A 20,566-nucleotide genomic window follows, 5' to 3' on the forward strand; every position below is an offset into this window, starting at 1 on the left:
ATCCAAATTTCCCGCTTCATCTACCTCATCTGCGAGCAGTCGCTTCATCATCGACCTTCTACCAAGATCTGATGTCATCTATACTTCAGATCCTCGGAATTTGGACTCCATCGCTCAATAACAGCCTCGGCGCTGTGCTCCTCGGCGTAATCCTAGGCTCCATGTACGTCGAAGTTCCCCGTCTGAATATTCATTTTGGCGGATTACTAATTCATGTTTGACGGTAACTCGTTTAAGGCTGTATGGCTTGACTGTACATCAGACATGCAGATACTTCAAGCTCTACCCGAAGGATCCGTGGTATTTGAAGTCACTTGTACGTCGCTTTCTGGAGTCTGGCATCAAACCCATGCTAAGCTTACAGGAATGCGCCAGATACTCACAATCCTGTACGTGCTCACTCCGCAGAGGGCCTGTAAATGATTGCTCATTTTGCCGCACTCTAGTGTATTCGAGACGCTACACACCGTAGCGTGGATCATTGTCATGCGAGTCAAGGACACTCTGTCGATGTGGCAGGTCCAGAAAGTACTGATTGTAGCCCCCTCGCGATAGATACCATTATTCTATCACAGAGGCGTTCAACTTCATCGACATCTTTCGCGGACATTGGTGCGCTTCCCCTCAGATTCAAGACAGGCACCGTCTTATACTCATTTTGCTATGCTAGGTCTGTGCAGGTACATCACAACTTAGTTCGCATCAACATCTCAGATATCATGATCTCACGGCTGAGTCTTGCTAGTTCTCCTTCCTCATAACTGTAAGCAGAGTACGTCTCCGCGGCGGGATGTCACTCAGCCGAAGGTGCTGCAGGGTCTGGCCGTCTTCGTTTGTCAAAGGTAAGCGCAACGTAGTTTCCTCCATTCCTTGCTCGTCCTCACATTTTAATTTGCATGTAGTTTCTATGCGCGCCGGGTATTCCTCCGTGCGTATATACACCTCGCGCGGCCTGGTTACCCTTCTAATGGCTAAATATAGTCGGCCCTCGCTATCGTTGGCTTGTCATACCTGCTGTAAGTGGGATTAACCCTTCGAGTTGTTGTTACCGTATATGACAAGGATCTGCACTGTGCGTGGTAACAGGTTGTGTCGATGTTGGAATCGTTGGGTAAGTCACTAGGTGTTGAAAATGCAGGCAGAATTAACATTATTCTTCTTACTCAGGCTTCGCAGCCGGTAAGAGGCTTTCTGCAGCTTCTATGCGCATTGCTCATGTGAAGGGTGGTTGTCATAGCTGCTGGAATCGAAGCGTACGTCTATCTCGACGTGTCCTGCCATATTTGGCGAGCTAATTGAATCTGCCTCAGCTTCATAACTGCCGCGAACCTTTCCGGCCTGCAACATATCAGTGTGAGTCGCTTTCCGCTGCATATATCAAGATTTGGTCTCATGCTCTCATCTATACTAGTGGCTCGTCTCTATAGCATATGGGCTGGCAGCGGGAACCGACATCATCCTGACAAGCTTGCTCGTTTTTGTACTTCACGCGTCTCGTACTGGCTCTAAGAGGTACGTTTTGGGAGCCTGGGAGACAGGTATACTGGCTTCGTTACATCAGACACTGAGCCTCGTTTGTCTAGGACGGATTCCATCCTCAATACGCTGATAATATACACGATCAATACCGGTACGCCAGTATAATCCGCCGCATGCGTTGAACTGACCAAACCTCGCTACACACTCACAGGCCTGCTAACAAGGTATGAGATCATTCCGGCGGGCGGGACTCGTAGGTCGTTGAGGCTGCTTACATGAAACACCCCAGCATTGTCAGCATAGTTGCCTTCGTATTCGTTCGTGTTTATTCCTCGCACACGTCGATCTTTCACTGAAGGGGCTTATAATACTAGGCTCTCGTCATGCCGGAGAACCTGATATATGCGGCTGTTAGTATAGTGGGCGCCAAATGTGCGTTGCACGTCGAGCGACGACCATATCGGAGACGCTGACCTGACTCACAGTATACGCTAACTCCGTGTTAGCTGTGTACGATTTCTTCCTCATTTTGAGATCTAAGTCGCATACTCACCACCACGACTTGCACTAGACTCAACTCGCGACGCTCAATCGACGATCGGTTCCTGGATGACTTCTCATCCTTCAGCCTTGCGTCCTTGGACAACGCGCCCTCAGGGCAGCAACCTCAGCCGGTAGAAGGAGACATTGAATCTGTCACGCACGCTGTTCCTGCGGTACGTGATTTCTCGTCTGTCCGAAGTAATGGGCCCCTGGCAACTAAACGACTTACCTAGGTATACCCGAAACCGTCGGCCGTACGCACTCAAAGCCTCATATTTGCATCTGTAAGCGAAAGCGAGGCAGGGGCCAGAATGTGAACGACAGTGTGCGTCAACGGGGCGTAGCTTGTCGGAGTAGCATAAGTATTATACGTGGTCAGTGAACCCGTACCGGGCCAGAGGTCTGCGATGTGTCTTGTCCTTCAGCATTGCAAAGCAGCCGATTTGCTGGTCGACGAGTCTGGATATTTATGTATCAATTTCTCCTACTGATTTCCGATGATGAGTGCACGAATTCGACGTTACCTGGTGCCATAGTCAGTGGTCGGACTTCTCGCCGACGCCTGGCTTGAGATTCGCATCGGGAAGGCGATAGCGTCCGATCCTAACAGGTACAAATACCCAAATGCAGGGTACAGATAGACGCTCAACGCTCGCCGTCTCCAGGCGTCTTGACTCCGGCCGCTCCGCTCCCTAAGGTACCTGCCACGTCGCCTCCGCCAGAAAATACAGTGCTATACTTGAAAGTAAGCGACTCGTGCTAGACCCCTCAGGTACACGCGTTAATTGAACCTAATACCTCAGGAATGGACGCAATCACTGCCGGAGGGGGACAGGCATGGAAGATCGCGCTAAGAACAAAACCTAATACATCCTCGACTTACGATCAACACGTAGACGTGATGCAGATGCTCTACATACTTCCTGCCCGTGATCTGCAACTATCTGCTCCATCTGATGTCTATACGCTATCGGGGTAGCCCGCACGCCAACGAAGCTCTCCCCGCAAGCCCGACCTGGTCTGCTCTCACGATGTGGTCCCGAAGCGTATACGCGTAGAAGAAGGGCTACTTAGGTTACAGACGTCGTGATCTTTTGCCGCAGCTCTCGGGATAGTAGCTATAGGTACGTGATCGGGAAGGCTGCGCACACGGGGAGCCGGAGGCTATAGCTGACGTGTGGAACTCAGACCTTCATGCACCGCTCCAGAATCCAAGCCCTTCACATTGCCTTCACCCTCGTACGCCCAACCCGTTGTTGTACTCATCATGAGATACAACACCTGCGCTTTCAGCTCACCGTCGAACCCCTTCAATCCGCGAGTGCGTACTAATAGCGTGAATACGTTATAGAGTATTTTGGGGCCGGCGGATACGCATTTCCGTTCAGAGTGTCTTCCATTCCTCGCGGGCAGCGGCGCCGGACTCGGAGCACAGCGTTACTCGCCCACAAGATGCAGCGGGAGCAGTATCTTGCTCGAAGCTGTCGACGTGTCATCCAGTGCGTCCATGCCGCACGCTCATCCCACATTGTAGCTATATCTCACTCGAGGATCCAACTGAGAAGCTTAATTCTTCATCCAGACGCATCTGCTCGCTCACTCGACCTTGACAAGCTTCAATGGTGTCTCTGCCTCAAATTTTGGGGATTCCCCCGCTGGACGGCAATCTAGGCGCGGTGCTCCTTGGAGTAATCCTAGGTTCTATGTATGTTCCGCCGCCCCGCACTGCTGTCGGCATGCTAAACACCGTGACCATGTCGCCGGAAAGGCTCTATGGCCTCACCGTACATCAGACGTATAGGTACTTCAAGCTTTACCCTGAGGACCGGATATTCTTGAAATCTCTAGTACGTCTTTCCCCGGTTCCTGATCACCGGACACTCAGCCTGAATCCACATTGTCAGGTGCTGATAATCCTGTATGCACTGTTCCCGCACCGTTCCCCCACGTAGGTGTTGACATTTTGGTCTATCAGCGTCTTCGAGACGGTCCATACGGCGGTGTGGATGATCGTTATGTGAGGCAAAGACAGTTTTGATAATGTGGATTGGGCTCTGACAGTAATCGCCTATTGTAGCTATCATTTCGCTATCACCTGCGCCTTCGACCCGATCAAGATCGCCCAAGGTCACTGGTGAGATTGTTCGATTAGTCTTGAAAGATACTAGCTCACATCCGAGGCACGAAACTAGGTCTGTACGCGTGCGTGGAATTTCGTTTCACATACTCGGGCTTCGAGACAGCTTAACAGCCTCGCGACTTGCTAGATGACTTTCCTGATAACTGTGAGCGCGTATTTTGCTTCGAAAGCGTGCACTACTGAATGGGAGGGCTACTGTTGTCAGGGAATAGTGGTCTTGATTTGTCAAAGGTCATTTGATATGTCTTGTCTTCACGAGGAAATCCGCCTTTACTAACCGGTGCATGTAGTTTCTACGCACGGCGTGTTTTCCTCCGTACGCACTCCCTTTCCGCTGGTGGATAAGATCTGATCGTCAATCTCAGTCGGCTCTCAATATTGGTGGCTTGCTATACCTGCGGTAAGCGCCATCGACATCTCAAGTTGGAATCGGAGTATTGAACTCAATCTGCTATACAGATCGTGACGATGCTGGTAGGATTCGGTACGCCACACCGCGCTGACGTCGCATGCATTGCTAACACGCCCCTCCTTACTCAGGTTTCGGAGTTGGTGAGAACCTGAAAGCTCGCTCCGGTGTCCTACGACCATTTCTTACTCGAAATCTGTTTCGATGTAGCTGCAGGGATTGTAGAGTAAGCCCACTTCTTTGCCATTAGCCATCCACGTCGCACTTATCCAGGTGTTTTCAGCTTCGTATCTGGCCCTCTACTCGCGGACTTGCGGAATATCAGCGTACGTGTCCTGCCGCTGTGCTCCAGGCCGAGTCAGAAGTAATTTCTGTCCCTTAGTGGCTTGTATCCATAGCATATGGGTTTGCCGTGGTGACAGATGTTATCCTGACAGGCGCGCTTGTCTTTGTTTTGCAAAAGTCCCGGATCAATAGTTCAAAGAGGTGAGGGTGGGGCACCGAAACCGTCACCTCAAGGCTAGATCTGAGCCTACTCTAGGATGGGCCCCGTGGTGGATATCCTGATTGTGTATACGGTCAACACTGGTATGAAAAGGAGGCGTCGTACGGGAGCTGAACTGACAAGCTTACTTGTTGTACAGGTTTACTGACGAGGTATGAGATACCAGCTGCATAAAGTGGCACGCAAAGTATGGCGTCGCTAACATGAAACATCTCAGCATTGTCAGTGTCATTGCTTTCATCTTCGTGAGTGCATGCCTAACTCGCTATCTTATGTGTCCGTGTACTCACTACGCGGATTATAGGCCCTCATCATCTCGGGAAATCTGATCTATGCCGCCGTGAGCATCGTAGGCGCCAAGTGTACGTCGATTCGACGAACGACCGTCTGTTTTGGGGCGCTCACCTGCTTTGTAGTGTACGCAAACTCAGTGCTAGCTCTGTACGACGACTTTTTTCTCTCCGAATTCTCGCATCCTCACGGCCTTCCTTAGCCTGAACTCCAGACGCTCGATCGACGACCGGTTTCTGGTAGATGACTTCTCGATCATGGGAGGCCGTGCAGCAGGTTCACCCTCCGAGCGACCGCCGCTCAGAAGTGGAGGGGACTGTGAGTCTATGGTGTTCAACACTCCTCAGGTGCGAGATGTGGCGGTATCGCGAACTCCCTGATATCTTATGTTCGAAATATCTAGCCGTACTCGTTCGCATCGGAGACGTCGACTATGCAGAACCAAGACCTAACATTTGTGCCAGGAAGTGAACACGTGACCAGGATTGGGATGTGAAAGCACCTGCGCGTAACGGCGTTCCAAGAGTCGATGGAGAGATATTCACAGCCGCATGACAGTAAGGCTAGACTAGTGCTTCAGATACCTACATCTTGTCATTACCTGGATATTATGCAGTTTTTGATGTGATGGACGGTTGAACTAGATTATGTATCAGCTATTCGCGTTCACTGGCACAGTGTATGAAGCAGTAAACATAGCGGTAGTGGCCCGACGCTCGAGATCGGAATCGGGAAGGCAATAGCTTCCGATCCTAACAGCAACAAACAGCCAAATGCGGGGCGTGGTAAACGCTCAAGCGCTCATGCCGCCACGTCCTGCCGCTCCGCCTCCTCTCACTCTCTTCGTCCTGCAGTGAGAATTGGAATCGCTGGACAGCATTGCCTCTACCATGGAGCTACGCTTGACGACACCTAGGCATCTCGCTCGGCGGCGCACGACATCAGGCATCTGTCTACTTCTGCAGCGCCCTGAGGCTCGAAGAATGGAAGAGCTTAACCGAGAGGATCTGACCACCGCACCTCCCTCAGGCTCGGGAAATGAACGCCCCCATTCTCGTAACCGACTCGCGCTCCGAATACAAACCACAGGCGATGCTATCTAAGGGATTCCGCGCGTTCTCGATACTTGTTCTTCAGCTTCTCTCCGATCCGGTGATGATTGCCCGTGCTGTAAGGCGGACAGCCTGCGACCTGTACTGACAATCTGTATTAGAATCAAGCATGGAATCCCGCCGGAAATAGGGAAAGAAGCTCGCGATATAAAGGCCCCGAGGTTGCACGGGATCGGCGTTTGCGCCTATCCCCAGGTTATCTGGCGGCTGTGCGGGGCTTTATGTGCTCATGTAGCCTATCGCGGTACGTCTCCTCTCGGAGTATTGACGCACCGTCCTATGCGCTGCTTGACACGGCGTTACAGGTGTATTTCTGTATACTAGTAATCACATCGCATTCCCTGCGCTACGTCTACGTCGAGTCAGGTGTGGTTACGCTTCTCGGAACGCTCCGTTCATCAAGCCCGCGATTCCACCACGTCCGAGGCTGGGTCGTGTGCTCAACGCTTCTCGAGTCTCCCTTTCAAAATTCGCTCTAATATACGCCTCGCGAGCCTGAGGGGCAAGAGAAGATCCCGCCGAGCTGACCTTCGGGACCTCGCTGCCCTCCTACATTTTCCTCTCTCTCTCAGATTACGATGCTATCTCTTCCTGAGACTCTCGGCCTTCCGTCTTTTGACAGTACAATAGGCGCAGTCTTCCTCGGGTTGGTGGTGGGCATCATGTACGTGCACCCCTTCTCTCACCCTTCACGTTCACTGATGCAACCCGTGCAAGGCTTTACGGGTTAACGGTCTACCAAGCGTACAAATACTATACAGTGTACCCGCACGACAGGATCGGCCTCAAAGTCTTCGTGCGTATTACTCGGAGCCTCTTCTCCCGCTGTTGTCGAGGTTGCGTCCGCATGCGCTAACGAGGCCCCCCAGATTACGGTTATCCTGTGCGCATGACATGCCAATAGCTCTTATGATCGACTAACGCGACGATAAAGGGCGTTCGAAACGTTTCACAGCGCCCTATGGATTGTAGTCAGGTACGTCGCCCAACGGATTTTAGGGATACGCTCTCACCACGCCTATTCCTGTAGCTACCATTACCTCATCACTGAAGCTTTCAACGTCATTGGTTTGTTGGATGCCCACTGGTGAGCTGCGCTTTCAGTATCCGCATATAAGCTCGACGCTTACACTTCGCCGTGTTCTAGGTCCGTACGAGTAGGTGCCGAGATATTGTTTCTGGCAAAGTTTCTTACTGATTGCCTCGTTTTCCCAACGAAGTTGACCGTTTTGACAACGGTAAGCCTCATACACGGGGCGCGGATACCGAAACTGATTTTTTGATGTCCAGGGTTTCACCGTGTTCATATCTCAAACGTATGTCGCCGTAGTCGGGATGAACTGTCCGCGCGGGACTAATGGTCGGGGGCAACGATGCTTTACCTTTCTAGGTTCTATGCGCATCGCGTATACAATGGTATGTGTGTCCCCGGGCTCGCTAGAGGGGTTTGGCTGAGTCGAATCAGTTGGACCCCGTTACTATCGGTGGCTTGCAATCCCAGCGGTAGGCTCTTTTGTCACGATTCACATTCAGCAAGAATTCTCACGCCTACGCTCTAGGTCATATCCATGTGCACGGGCCTATGTGCGTGTTCCTTCTCCAACAGCGCCGGGACATGGCTGAGCATCGCACGGACAAACAGCATTCGCAATCGGTACGTGTCCGCATAAGTCCAATTTGAGCGCTATAAGGCTAACTGAGTACGCTTTCTAGCTGCTGGAGTCAAAGCGTACGTCAGTGTCGTGCGCGACGCGATACCCTTCTCAGCTCTTCATCAGGTACACAACCACCAAGTACATAACCGATTTCAAGCGAGTCAGTGTACGTACCACTCCAATCCTCACCGGCACGTCACCATCTGACATATATATACTCGAAGTGGCTCGTGTCCGTAGCGTACGGCTTTGCAGTCGCGAGCGACATCATCTTGACTGGAGCATTGGTGTTCGTGCTTCAGCGAAGTCGTACTGGATCGAAGCGGTGATTTCCATTATCGTGGCAGGAGACATTAGCCGCTAAGACATTGCGAACTAGGTCTAACACGATCCTCGACATCCTGATCAAGTATACAATCAACACCGGTATGTTCCGTGTGCACGAATGTTATCATAGCCAGTCATTCATTATCGGAACCCATCGTACACTTCAGGCCTCTTGACAAGGTATGCGATACGCAACAGCGCATCAACGAGATCTAATATCCAGACCAGCATTTTCAGCGTCCTTGTCTTCATATTCGTGGGTGTCCTTTCGCGTTCCGGGGCTCATACAACAGGCTTACCGCAATCCTTATGCTCAGGCGATTATCCTCCCGGGAAACCTAGTATATGCCGGCGTCAGCATCGTCGGAGCCAAACGTACGGCCAGTGTCTGCCACGCATCGTTAGCGTCACAATCTGACCTCTACTTCAGTCTATGCAAACTCAGTCCTCGCCGTGTAAGTCCGCCCTGCGATCTCAGACTGCCGCAACATCTGACCAGACGACGCCGGCAGGGTGAACTCTCGCAAGTCGATCGGAAACAAGTTCTTCGACGACTTCACGACCCAAGCCGTACCCGCGCAGAGCCGCAGGGACATCGAAGAGTCCATGGTTTGGAACGTGCGCCAGGTACGTCATCTTCGGGCTGCGGCGCATTGCTACGTGTGTCTTGACCTTCTTCCCTTCCCAGCCGACGATTACTGGCATGACGGAGTCGATCAGCACCAGCCAGGGCGTGAGCTTCGTTGCGAGCGGAGATACGGTTACCGAGAAGCCCGCGGAGCCGGATGAGAAGCGACGACCTAACTTTACGATGACTGTCTAGGACTCACATTTGACGACGAACTGGACGCAGACTCGACTCGGCCGACGTCTTTGTACGAATGTTCGGACATTTATATATCCCAGCGCTATGAGCCCACAATCATTCTGGCCTCGACTTCCTGCAGGTACTAGTTGCGTCGTGTCGCTCGAGGTACGGCCGCATGCGTATCTGTGGATTGCGGCGGCACTCACGATTCAGGAAGCGTAAGCGGGATGTGAAAGCGATCACTCCTTCAAGCTGGTTCTGGTCTCAATCTGTCTCGTATAGCGATCTGGCATGGGCGCCGCTGTCGACGGCGTATCAACCTTCCTATGCTTGATACGAAGTGGATCTTCTCTGTGATAGGACCCGTACCTCCGGACATCAAGCCTCGCACACTCTCTGACACCCGCCACCATCGTCGCTCGAGCGCACATCAAATGCCGATTCGTTCCCCGTGCCACATACCGGTAGCTGTTCCGCCGCGTCTCAATGTACTCCACGATCTGACGCTCTTTCAAAGTGTGGCATGCGCCACGACCGCATGAGCAAACGGCAGGAACGGACCACATCCGTATCCGTTACACTTTGTGAGGAAGAACTTGCCATCCCACGACACGATGCAATGATCAACAGGTGCTGGTCATCCAAGTCCTGAATGGAAACATACGGGGATTAGTAAAAGAAGCTTAAGGGTGGCGTGTATGTGCGACGGGGGAGCGGCGCTCTCGGTCATGTATCAAGACAACCTGTCGCCTGTGCCTTCGACTCGGAAGGTACGTCTCTCGTTGCTCGCATTTTCGCATGGTATCTGGCCTTTTTCGATGTCAGCGCGCATGCAATCATCACGTCGCATGCGCTGCGGCGGTCATTCTCGAAAGGATTCGTTCGAGGGCGCCTATGAAAGCCTCAGATTCAGCGGCGGCGCTTGGCAGTTTCGAAGCTTCGTAGCTGAGATCTCTGCCACCGCTCGCCATGTCTTAAAGACGACTGGAATCCCAGCACGAGGGATCTCAGAACTACAGTTTCTACTAACATAAGCCAGTCAATCCCAGGTATAAGACAAAACCCCGTCTCAGTGACCTTCAACGTCCCATCGCATTCCTTTCTTTCATCTCTCCCTCTTTCCGCAATGGCACCATCTCCATCTGATATACTAGGCCTGCCATCCTTTGACAGTACATTCGGCGCAGCCTTCCTCGGGTTGGTAGTGGGTAACATGTGAGTCTGCTCATTTCGAGTTTCTCGTCCTACTAGTACACGTTCATTAATACGGCATGTGTAAGGCTCTACGGATTGACCATATATCAAGCCTACAAATATTATACGGTCTACTCAAACGACAGGATTGGATTAAAAGTCTATGTGCGTTTCCCATAGAAATTCTCCCCCAACCACCGTCAAGGTCGTGCACGCGTGTGCTAACGAGGGTCTTTAGATCACAGTCCTACTGTGAGCCTAATACTGGAGCCGTTTGAGTGACGACTTAACACGAAGTCAAGGGTGCTTGAGACGCTTCATAGTGCCCTTTGGATTATAGTCGGGTGCGTCACGCAACGCGGATTTGGAGGCGCTGTTCTGACAGCGCCGCTATCCACAGCTACCATTACCTCATCACCGAAGTGTTCAACGTCATCGGCCTTTTGGACGCCCACTGGTGAGTCGCTCGAGCGTCTTCCAAACGGGATACTTAGGTGTTACTACCGCGGTATGTCTAGGTCTGTACGAGTAAGCGCAGAGACTTTGCATGCCGAGAAACTGCTTACTAACTTTGAGTCCTTTGAAGACAACCGTTTTGACAACGGTTTGAAGCTTTATGCACAATGCGCGGATCCTAAAGTTGACTTGTCTTGGCACAGGGAATCATGGTGTTCATGTCTCAGATGTACGTCTCTACCGTAACTCAGGCCACGCTGTCAGAGGAGAGCCCGCTACTGATTGTTTCACTTTGCAGCTTCTATGCTCACCGCGTATACCATGGTACGTGGGTCCCTCAACCGCCGGTGACGCTTCGTGACCAAAATCAGTCGGGCCGCGGAACTACAGATGGCTCGCAGTCCCGGTGGTACGTTCCTACAGTATATCGTGATTATATCATCTGGCAATAGGGCTCATGTTCGCGCTGTAGGGCGTGTTTATGTGCACTGGCCTATGTGCGTATTCGGATATAAGCAGCATCCTGACATCGCTCAGCATACTATCTATGGGCAGCATTTGGAATGGGTACGTGTTTGAATGCGGCTCAATGTGAGCGCCTTACATCCGGCTGAATACGCTCTCTAGCTGCTGGAATTCAGGTGTACGTCTGTGTCGCGCACTATACACATTACCACTCCTCACGTCGTGATCAGGTACACTGATGTTCGCTATGTCACCGACTTTGAACAATTCAGCGTAAGCACGCTCTCTGAACACTGCTGAGCTCTTCCCTATTCTTATATGATACTCTTTGAAGTGGCTCGTATCCGTGGCCTATGGATTCGCCGTTGGGAGCGACGTCATCCTGACCAGTGCTCTAGTACTCGTGCTTCAACGAAGTCGCACAGGGTCCAAAAGGTGAGTTCCACCACCCCGGTAGTGACATGGCGGATACTCGCTAAAGCTTCTCGAGTTAGATCTGATACCGTCCTGGGCATTCTCATCAAGTATACGATTAACACAGGTATTCGTTGCTTTCCGAGTAACCATGCTCCGCTCTCTCGCTAAATATGACGACTCGCCGCACCTTCCAGGGCTCTTGACAAGGTGTGCGGTGCGCAATGGTTCATCGAAAAGGACTCATTCCCCAATCAGCGTTGTCAGCATCTTTGCCTTCGTATTTGTGAGTTTTTTCTTCCGCGCTCAGCACCTCGTTGAACTCATCCTCACCTCTCCGTTCAGACCATCATTCTTCCTGGTAACCTGATCTACCCGGGCGTGAGCATCGTCGGAGCAAAACGTACGCCAGCTGTCTGATGTGCACGGCAAAGTGGAACATCATAAACTAACCACTGATCCAGTTTATGCTAATTCAGTCTTGGCTGTGTAAGTCTGCACTGCGACCTCTGGCTTCCGCCACACCTGACCCTGACAATTTGGGCAGGGTGAACTCCCGCAAGTCGATCGGGGACAAGTTCTTTGACGACTTCACAACCGAAGTCGGGCCCGGGCAGAGCCACTTCGACATTGAGTCCATGGTCTGGAACGTGCATCAGGTACGCCACGTACAGGCTGCGACGCGACATGCGCCCTGACTTTCCTTCCTTCCTTTTTCACGACTAGTCAACAACTGCTGGCACGATGGAGTCCATCAGCACAAATCAAGAAATGAGTGTGGTGGCGAATGCTAATGACATTGCAACAGAATACAAGCCGCGGCGGCCCAATCTCACGGTGACCGTCTAGGATTGAGAATAGGTGGTGAACGGGACGCAGACAGGATTCGGACGTCTTCGTACAATTGTTCAGACATCTATCTATGCTAATAATTGGAGATCATTCGTGTAGGCCGGTCTGCCTTTGCGTTGTGTCTACCATGGTACGTCTCAGGCTTACCTATGAATCGCCGAGTCGCTCAGTACTTATACTTCGGACCATGTATCTAGACAAGAAAATTACCCTTCAAACTAATCCCGCCAAATAACTTCTGGCAAGTTAACACGGGCGCCACTGTCGATGGTGTACCTCGTAATGACACGCAGACACGGACTTGTGCAAACCAGGAGACGTCGGGACTTGCGTTCCACGGGTGCTCGAGAGCAATCCAAGTACCGGACATACGCTCGGCGCCACATCCCGGCGCCTTTACCGCCGCATGTCGTTGTCGCTCGAATATCGGATGCTGCTTGGTATGGACGATCACGGCCGAGTGCTTGCTGCCGCTCGCGCCACGACTACAGCCCCTGACGTCTATCCTTATGGGCCACGTCGCTCTCTGATTTGCCCTGAATGCCACGCCGCGGCGGTGGTATGGTTGACAGTCAAGTACTGGTAATCATCAAATTCTAAAATGGAAGCACGCAGGAATGGAGAAGAGAAGCTTATCACCGTGTGCGAGCCTCGTGGATGCTCTAGAGAGGAGCAGCGCTTTTGGCCACTCCCTCCGAGGAGCTGTCACCCTGGCCTTCGAAGGTACGTCCCCTGTCCGCTACGTTCTTGGATCGCATCACGGCCTGTGTGATATTGGCAAACCGAATATCCATCCCTAGCATTCCCTGCAAGACACATGGACTGCGGCGCAGTGATTCTCGAGACGATCCGTTCGAGCCCGCCAGTCCAGTTACGCCAGCTCGGACAGACTTGGCCGTGTTCGAGGCTTCTCTAGCGGGGCTCTGCCAACGTGCGCCATGTCTTAAGTCCGACTCGGCAGGATGAGGAAGCTTCGAGTCTTAACCTCGCCTGTTTATCGTCAAGACTCACCGTGCGTTTCCCTGATCTGCGGCCTCCCCACGCGATGTCTCCTTCGCTTCCCTCTTTGCTTGGGCTACCGTCCTTCGACACTACCCTTGGTGCAGTGCTCCTTGGCTTGGTAGTGGGAATTATGTGCGTAATACGTCTCTTCTATCGCCCGAATCGCTCGTTGACTCGAACTATATTAGGCTTTACGGTATAACTGTTTATCAAGCGTACAAGTACTACACCGTGTACGCCGACGATGGGATTCGCTTGAAGCTTTACGTGCGCAGCGCTGCTCTAGCTACTGCCGATAAGGTGACTGACTGAAGTCTTCAGATTACCGTCGTCTTGTTTGTTTGATGTCGCGCCCTCGTGTATCGGGATAGCCTGACATGATGCGCAGGCTCTTCGAAACCTTTCATAGTGCCCTATGGACCATCGTGTGGTACGTTTCCGGACGCGAACCGAGGTACTATCTCTGACCATAACTGTGTACGCAGCTATCATTATCTTGTGACCGACGCATTCGACCTCCTCGGCCTCATATATGCCGAATGGTAAACCACGATCTCGAGTGCCATTAACTGATTACGACATTGATCAGATGTCGCATCGTATAGGTCATTAAAGCTGACAATTTTGATAACGGTGCGTATTGAGGGCCACACATAGATCATGAAACTGATGCGTGGATTGCAGGGGCTTACTGTCTTCATCTCTCAAGCGTACGTTACAGCGACCGAGCTTGGACAGTTTCACGGCTGATATTCCTTCACTTCCGTCCTCAGGTTCTACGCGCACCGCGTGTACTACCGTACGCATATCCCTATATTATCTAGTATCACTTTAGTAACAAGAAGCAGTTGGACACCGCTACTATCGATGGCTCGCGATCCCGGTGGTATGTTCTCTCACTATGCGCGATCAGGCAGCGGTACTCACGCTTACACACGGCAGGTAGTGTCAATGGTGACAAGCCTGGGTGCGCGTCTTTCTACTGCGGCGCCGGCGTGTCATTACTGAGCAGACGAGGGCCGTGCAGCGTTCGCGATAGGCACGTTTTCAATGGATCACCTCTCGTGCGACATGTTGCTTATAGCTCACGTTTATTAGCCGCTGGAATAGAGGCGTACGCCCACCATCAATCCCTTGCAGCGCCCTTCTCATCTTCGCACCGCCAACAGATACTTCCCTGCCCCGACTCAGTACTTCACTGACTTCAAGCCAACCAACGCACGTACCTTTTGACACTAGGTGCTCCGCTATCGTTGACATGCCTAATCCTTCCGAAGTGGTTGATTTCAATCGGATACGGGTTTGCCGTGGCGAGCGACATCATGCTCACCGGCGCACTGGTGTTCGTGCTCCATCGCAGCCGCACTGGTTTGAAGAGGTGAGCGAAATCTTGGCTATAGTAGAGGACCCCTCGCTGAGGCCTCCTGGCGCAGGTCTGACTCTATCCTCGACACCCTCATCAAGTACACTATCAATACGGGTATGCACCACTCCTGCCCTACTCCGTATTTTTACCAGCTCACGGTGCTGACCCCACCGCGCATTCCAGGGCTTTTGACGAGGTCCGTGGTGCGCAGCCATTGGTCTTGAACGCGAACTCATCTCCTTTGCAGCATCTTCAGCGTCCTCGCTTTCATCTTCGTGAGCTTTCCGTCAACGTGCTTAGGAGAGGATACACTTGACTCAGCACACCTTCCCTATCCAGGGGATTATCCTCCCCGGGAACCTCGTGTACGTCGGCGTGAGCATCGTCGGAACCAAATGTAGGTGAAGTTCCTCATCGGACGTGCTCGGCCGAAACCGCATGCTCATCATTTTCTCAGTGTATGCGAACTCGGTCCTCGCCGTGTACGCCTGTTTCTCTATCCCAGACGAGCACAGCAACTGACCCAGACGTCCTCGTAAGGGTGAACTCGCGCAAGTCTATTGGGAACAAGTTCCTGGATGACTTTACGACCCAAGACCAGGGCTCATCCTCGCAGAGCAGCGCCGACGTTGAGTCCATGGTCTGGAACGTACACCAGGTACGTCTCGTGCACGCGTAGACGCTTCAATACGTGACCCTGACATCCTGAATAGCCTACTACCGGGTGTGCGACAGAATCCATGAGCACAAATCGAAGCGCAAGCTTTGTAGCGAGCGCTGCCGAGGCGGAGAAGCCCGAGGGTCGAGAGGGGAGACAGCCGAACCTCACAGTGACTGTGTAAGACCTAGCAACGAACTAGAAGTTACGGTCTTTGTACCAATGATGGGTATTTGCATACACCTGGATACGAGCTGACTCTTGTCTTGGAACCAGTTTGTAATGATTGCGGTCGCCCCCGTAAGTTGATAGAGTTCAGTCTCATTTTTGCTTGTCGATGTTCACATATTCCTTCTTCCTGGTCGTCTGGGAACCGAGTATCTCGCATGCGTGCCTGTCGGCGGATTGTTAAGGCTGGCCCGGCGAGGAATGCCCCCTGTAAATATAAAGATGGAATGTTACATACAACACCAGTACCCATAATATAACTCCTCACGCCCACTAGTGCCCTTGTGGAACCTATCGCGCGCATCATAAATACACAGTCATTCTGGAAACCATGTCCAACGCCAGCATCATTCACTGTTCACAAAACTGAACCCACCACCCTCGGACTTCACTCCCCCAGGCCTGCCTCCAGCTCTTTGGGGCCCTGCGCCGGCTCATCGCAAGACCTGCCCCTGCCGGCAGCGAAGGTCATCCCTTCGAATCGATAGATACTGTCGTAGTCTGCGAGCGAGGTGGAGCGCTGTTGGGTCAAGTAGCACATTAGACGACTGGATCGCGGTTATTGAACTTGCGCAGCACCGCGGGGAGGTACCTGAGGCGCGTTCCAGACGAGCGAGGAGACGATTCCTTCGGGGCGCCGCGCACCGTCTTGGACTGAGGAGATTTCGGGAAGGTCGAAGGATGTGAAGTCGTCCATGAGGCGGTTGTTGATTTCGCGCCGCGAGTTGAGTCTGGTCTCAAACGGTCAGTCCACTTCGCATCCGGCGCGGCCACGGAGAGTCTCACACTGCGAGTACAGAGTTCGCGTACACTGCGCGAAATGTCAGTGTTCTGCACGAAAAACAGAGCACAGCATGCTTACGCTTCGTCCCGACGATGCTCAGCCCAGCATAGATCAAATTACCGGGCAGGATCAATGCCTGCAAGGACGCGTCGTAAGCGGGAGAGATTGTCGAATGGCAATGCAGCTGCTCACGAAGATGAAAGCCAGTATGCTGAAAACGCTAGAAATACTCGAGTCAGATAGGCTCACTACGCGGCGCCGCACCCCAATACCTCGTCAGGACGCCTGGAAAGTGGCACTTAGCATGTAGATGCCGCGCGTACCGTCCACGACGTACCAGTGTTAATGCTGTATATAATTAGTGTATCGAGAACGGAATCCGTTCTGCAGAGGGACCCTATTTCAGCATGAGTGTCTGAGTCTGATATTGAACGTACGCACCTCTTCGACCCAGTACGTGAGCGACGGAAAACGGCCACGAGCGTGCTGGCCAGAGTCACATCGGTGACCCCGGCGAGGCCGTACGACACGGACACCAGCCACTATGCAAGTCCCAGGTGTCATGGCATGCACGATCGGCAAGCGATCTCGTCAAACTCACGCTGATGCTCTGGAAGTCTGCGATACTAGGCGTAAACCTGAAACTAATAAGGCGCGATAAGCGTGATAGTTCGAATTGCGAGGTACGAATTCGACTTACGCAGACACACCGGCCGCTCCAGAAGAAGAAGTGTTAGTCGTGTGCTGGGCTCGGCCACGACGATTTGGCTCACCAATGGCAAATCCTATCTCGATAGTCAAGTGCCGTACTGCATAATTTTGAGAGCCATAACTGACCTTTGCTGACAACGAGAAGAACAAGCTGTGGTGTATGCGTTGAGTCACGCTGAAAAGATGGCGCATTGAACGTGCAACGTACCGCGGGTATTACAAGCCGCTTGTACTTAGGGCCAACTATGGAAGGTCAGTCAAAAACGGACGATGCACGACCGCCTGATGCGTACTGAAGTAAATGCGGGAAGCGTAGAAACTGCCAGTGAGAAGCCGCCAACGCGAGAAGACGAAGTCAGCGCCGGGTTGCGTGAGAGGCGAGAATGTGGGAGGCTCTATTACCATTGGGTTGTGCAAACGGTAAACGCCTACATCTGAATTCAACGAGGGATAGAAGAGATCGAGCGCGGAGGGACGTACAGTGCCGATGACGGCAAGCTGATCTCGGCGAATATGAGAACATCATGATTACCTGAATTGGTGAACGAGGGAAGATAGAGCGTACCCTCACGGACCTAGGTAGTGCAGTGAGCTTCGTGAATGCTCTTATATGCGTGCGGGTGGTAGCGCTCACCAGTGACCTTTTGCTAGACTTCCAGAATTAAACGGTTCGGCGATGAGATAGTGGTACCTGCATGGGATAAAGTATCAAGCACTATCTCTTAACTAGGGGCTTGCGCTGCGCCCAGGCTGACTCTGACCCAGCGATGATCCACAAAAGGCTATGGAAAGCTTCCAGGACGCTGGAAGCATATCAGACGTGTATGAAGAGATCCGTGGACAAAACTCACAAAATCAGGAAAACCTGTCGCCCAGGTGAGCACGAGGGTGCGGCTTAGATGTGTACTCGAACGCAACTCGCGCGAGAGAGCAGACACGCACGAAAAATTTAAGAAGTGTCCGATCATTAGGGTAGAGCCTGTAGTACCTGTATGTCTGGTGTACAGTTACTCCGTATAACCTATAACTGTGTCAGTGTCTATCTTACAGGCAACATTACCATACGTACATCATGCCGACAATCCCGCCCAATGCGACTGCGCCTAAAGTGGTGGCATACGGAGGCGATCCAAGAAGCGGGCCGGCGGTGGATGACATATGGACACAGTACTTGGCGGCGTGAGTCCGAAGTGAAACAACTTGGGCGTTGAGATGATGGATAGCGGCGCGAGCAAGGTGGCGAAGCGTAGGTAGAGCAGTCGACGATTCCCGACTTGGTATAGCGAGATCTCATATAGAAAAGCTTTTTCCCGGGGTGCTGCGCACTTAGCAGACACATCTCACAAAGAAGGGGGATGGGGGTTGCGGCCATGCTCGCAGTCTCGCATACCATCTGATGAATGGAAGGAGTTAATGTCCGGTGACAGTTGCTCGTTTACGATGGATACAGAACCTACTGACCGCGTCGGCTAGGAGTTCTCAGCGGTTCTAGTCGCGACGTTGATGTAGGGAAATGCGCCGAGGGCACTGTACGCCGGCCCAACTGACCACGTCAAAATTTCGAAGTACGGCGCATATGACGGTCTATGCGCAAGCTACCCGTGTTTCCCCCCTTCTTCCCAAGGTTGTCATTCTGACAAGGTACTGAATCACTTACGTGATCGTGGGTATGTCTATTAGCGACCTTAGCTCCGCAAGCATGCTCTTGAACGGCGAATGCTTCGACATGGGCTGCGCGAGCCTCTAGACAAGTTAGCGTAGCAGCGTAGGCTATGAGAAAGGTCTATTGATGAGTCAGGTGGCCTGCATATGTCGACGCGACTTGTGCTCTCGGTCTGGCGAGGTAGATTTTGTCGATGGCATGTTAGCACAGTGAACAAGAAATCGTTGCGCCACCGCAGTGGTTATCGCTTTATTTGCCCTTGTTAGGAACCGGGGCCGATGGCTTCCCGATCCAAATCTAGCATAGTATGTAAGCGCTCATGGCGTCCGCCGCGGCGCCGCCCTCGCAGTTTCTCCTTCTCGTTCACTCCCGCTCTGACACGTAAGATTTCTTGCCATAAAATCTTACTTTAAAATTTGCTTTTTTGCCTCACCGATACAAAGTGGGCGGATGTGGCCTCGATCACCTCTGTTGCTCACAGATCATAGGAATGTGAGTCCTTGGCGGCCTTACATGGCTGCTGTGTTTAACGATGACTGAGCCTGTCAAACACACAGTGCGGATGGGATTTCAAAGTCTACCGAAGCTCTACGTACCAGTATGTGGCTATCGTGGTCGAAAAGGACGCTCCCGGGGTGCTCTTGCTCGAACCATCAACGTCACTACAAGTTTCTCACCCGAGCTCGCCAGCTCCAGCTGCCGTAGCGACTGAGGGAAAGCGGATTGCTTATGCTAACAGGCACACTTATCATGCTTGGCTCCACCTTGGTACCGGTATCTGAATGCGCGGCAACAAGCACCCGCTGTCTCCGACCAAAATGCGCAGAGCGCCCTAGCGCTAGCGGATAACGACACCGGTCTTCTTGAATTGGTGAGCAGAGCTGTCGAATTCTAACTTTGTTATTTGAGTTCTGATGTCTGGATAGAGACCTTGAAGATGTGGCGCACAACGATGTCCGACCCCCGGTTCTCCGCGCTCTCTGGCAGCTGGCATCTGCTGGCTATCATGATGCCGCTGTCCCTCTCCGCCATTGGGTGCGGCCGGCGTCCTAAGTGTCGCGGAGGCCCAGGACGAGGGACGACAGCGGACCGACCTGCTTACGGAGGTGGTGCTGGCCCACGCCGAGTCCGTGCGGGGACGACGATGGGAGGAGGTGAGAGAGGGGAGGGAGGGGCTTACAGGGCAGAGGCACCCTTCAGCGAACCCCGACAGAGGTCTGGGGTTGCAACAGGGGCGTGCCAGGAACTTGCCTGAAAGAGGCCAAGGAGGAGGCCGGCGACGAAGGCCAAAGCTGTCCCCAATGACTTAAGTATATTGACTTGGCCATCTAGTACAAGAGGTGCTTACCTGTCCCCAATGACTTAAGAGGTCGAGATGGGGAACAGGTGCAGGATCTACTCTACCTATATACTGGAGCAGGTGCGCACAGACCAGGTACCTATTTGTACGTGTTTGGTACCTAAGGTGAGTATGAAGCATGTGACCAACGATCAGGTGACCTGT

General features: G+C 52.5%; 4 protein-coding genes across 4 annotated transcripts; 3 read left to right on the forward strand and 1 right to left on the reverse strand.

Annotated features, from left to right (window-relative positions):
* Positions 1-7,057: 7,057 nt before the first annotated feature.
* TRAVEDRAFT_24458 (uncharacterized protein) lies at positions 7,058-9,284 on the forward strand (the record flags this gene model as incomplete). The annotated part of the gene is made up of 18 exons (XM_008046443.1): positions 7,058-7,143; positions 7,197-7,275; positions 7,316-7,362; positions 7,414-7,455; positions 7,510-7,566; positions 7,627-7,717; positions 7,770-7,795; positions 7,870-7,895; positions 8,039-8,063; positions 8,086-8,133; positions 8,193-8,208; positions 8,359-8,459; positions 8,514-8,560; positions 8,629-8,641; positions 8,685-8,836; positions 8,892-8,916; positions 8,974-9,088; positions 9,150-9,284. 18 exons carry the CDS (start codon positions 7,058-7,060, stop codon positions 9,282-9,284), a joined length of 1,131 nt encoding a protein of 376 aa, XP_008044634.1.
* A 1,111-nt stretch (positions 9,285-10,395) lies between these two features.
* TRAVEDRAFT_53579 (uncharacterized protein) lies at positions 10,396-12,647 on the forward strand (the record flags this gene model as incomplete). Its single annotated transcript, XM_008046525.1, has 19 exons — positions 10,396-10,484; positions 10,864-10,920; positions 10,982-10,991; positions 11,050-11,067; positions 11,123-11,148; positions 11,218-11,243; positions 11,321-11,328; positions 11,392-11,416; positions 11,475-11,486; positions 11,547-11,562; positions 11,615-11,657; positions 11,719-11,819; positions 11,879-11,925; positions 11,996-12,008; positions 12,057-12,084; positions 12,144-12,201; positions 12,278-12,287; positions 12,346-12,457; positions 12,525-12,647. The coding sequence occupies 19 exons, from the start codon at positions 10,396-10,398 to the stop codon at positions 12,645-12,647; spliced, it is 822 nt and encodes a 273-aa protein (XP_008044716.1).
* Positions 12,648-13,695: 1,048 nt separating this feature from the next.
* Positions 13,696-15,860, forward strand: TRAVEDRAFT_53580 (uncharacterized protein; the record flags this gene model as incomplete). The annotated part of the gene is made up of 17 exons (XM_008046526.1): positions 13,696-13,784; positions 13,841-13,919; positions 13,974-13,987; positions 14,041-14,082; positions 14,138-14,194; positions 14,258-14,285; positions 14,337-14,362; positions 14,426-14,451; positions 14,501-14,538; positions 14,595-14,619; positions 14,892-15,030; positions 15,086-15,214; positions 15,266-15,293; positions 15,358-15,415; positions 15,476-15,500; positions 15,559-15,676; positions 15,732-15,860. 17 exons carry the CDS (start codon positions 13,696-13,698, stop codon positions 15,858-15,860), a joined length of 1,050 nt encoding a protein of 349 aa, XP_008044717.1.
* A 432-nt stretch (positions 15,861-16,292) lies between these two features.
* On the reverse strand, positions 16,293-18,557 carry TRAVEDRAFT_53581 (uncharacterized protein; the record flags this gene model as incomplete). Its single annotated transcript, XM_008046527.1, has 22 exons — positions 16,293-16,424; positions 16,497-16,635; positions 16,691-16,715; positions 16,767-16,824; positions 16,881-16,908; positions 16,961-16,973; positions 17,026-17,072; positions 17,130-17,230; positions 17,290-17,332; positions 17,389-17,404; positions 17,462-17,473; positions 17,526-17,550; positions 17,608-17,642; positions 17,693-17,718; positions 17,802-17,827; positions 17,880-17,897; positions 17,965-17,974; positions 18,034-18,090; positions 18,155-18,202; positions 18,251-18,264; positions 18,342-18,420; positions 18,469-18,557. The coding sequence occupies 22 exons, from the start codon at positions 18,555-18,557 to the stop codon at positions 16,293-16,295; spliced, it is 1,041 nt and encodes a 346-aa protein (XP_008044718.1).
* Positions 18,558-20,566: the final 2,009 nt, after the last annotated feature.

Source organism: Trametes versicolor, assembly GCF_000271585.1.
Source record: "Trametes versicolor FP-101664 SS1 unplaced genomic scaffold TRAVEscaffold_14, whole genome shotgun sequence".
Classification (NCBI taxonomy): Eukaryota; Fungi; Basidiomycota; class Agaricomycetes; order Polyporales; family Polyporaceae; genus Trametes; species Trametes versicolor.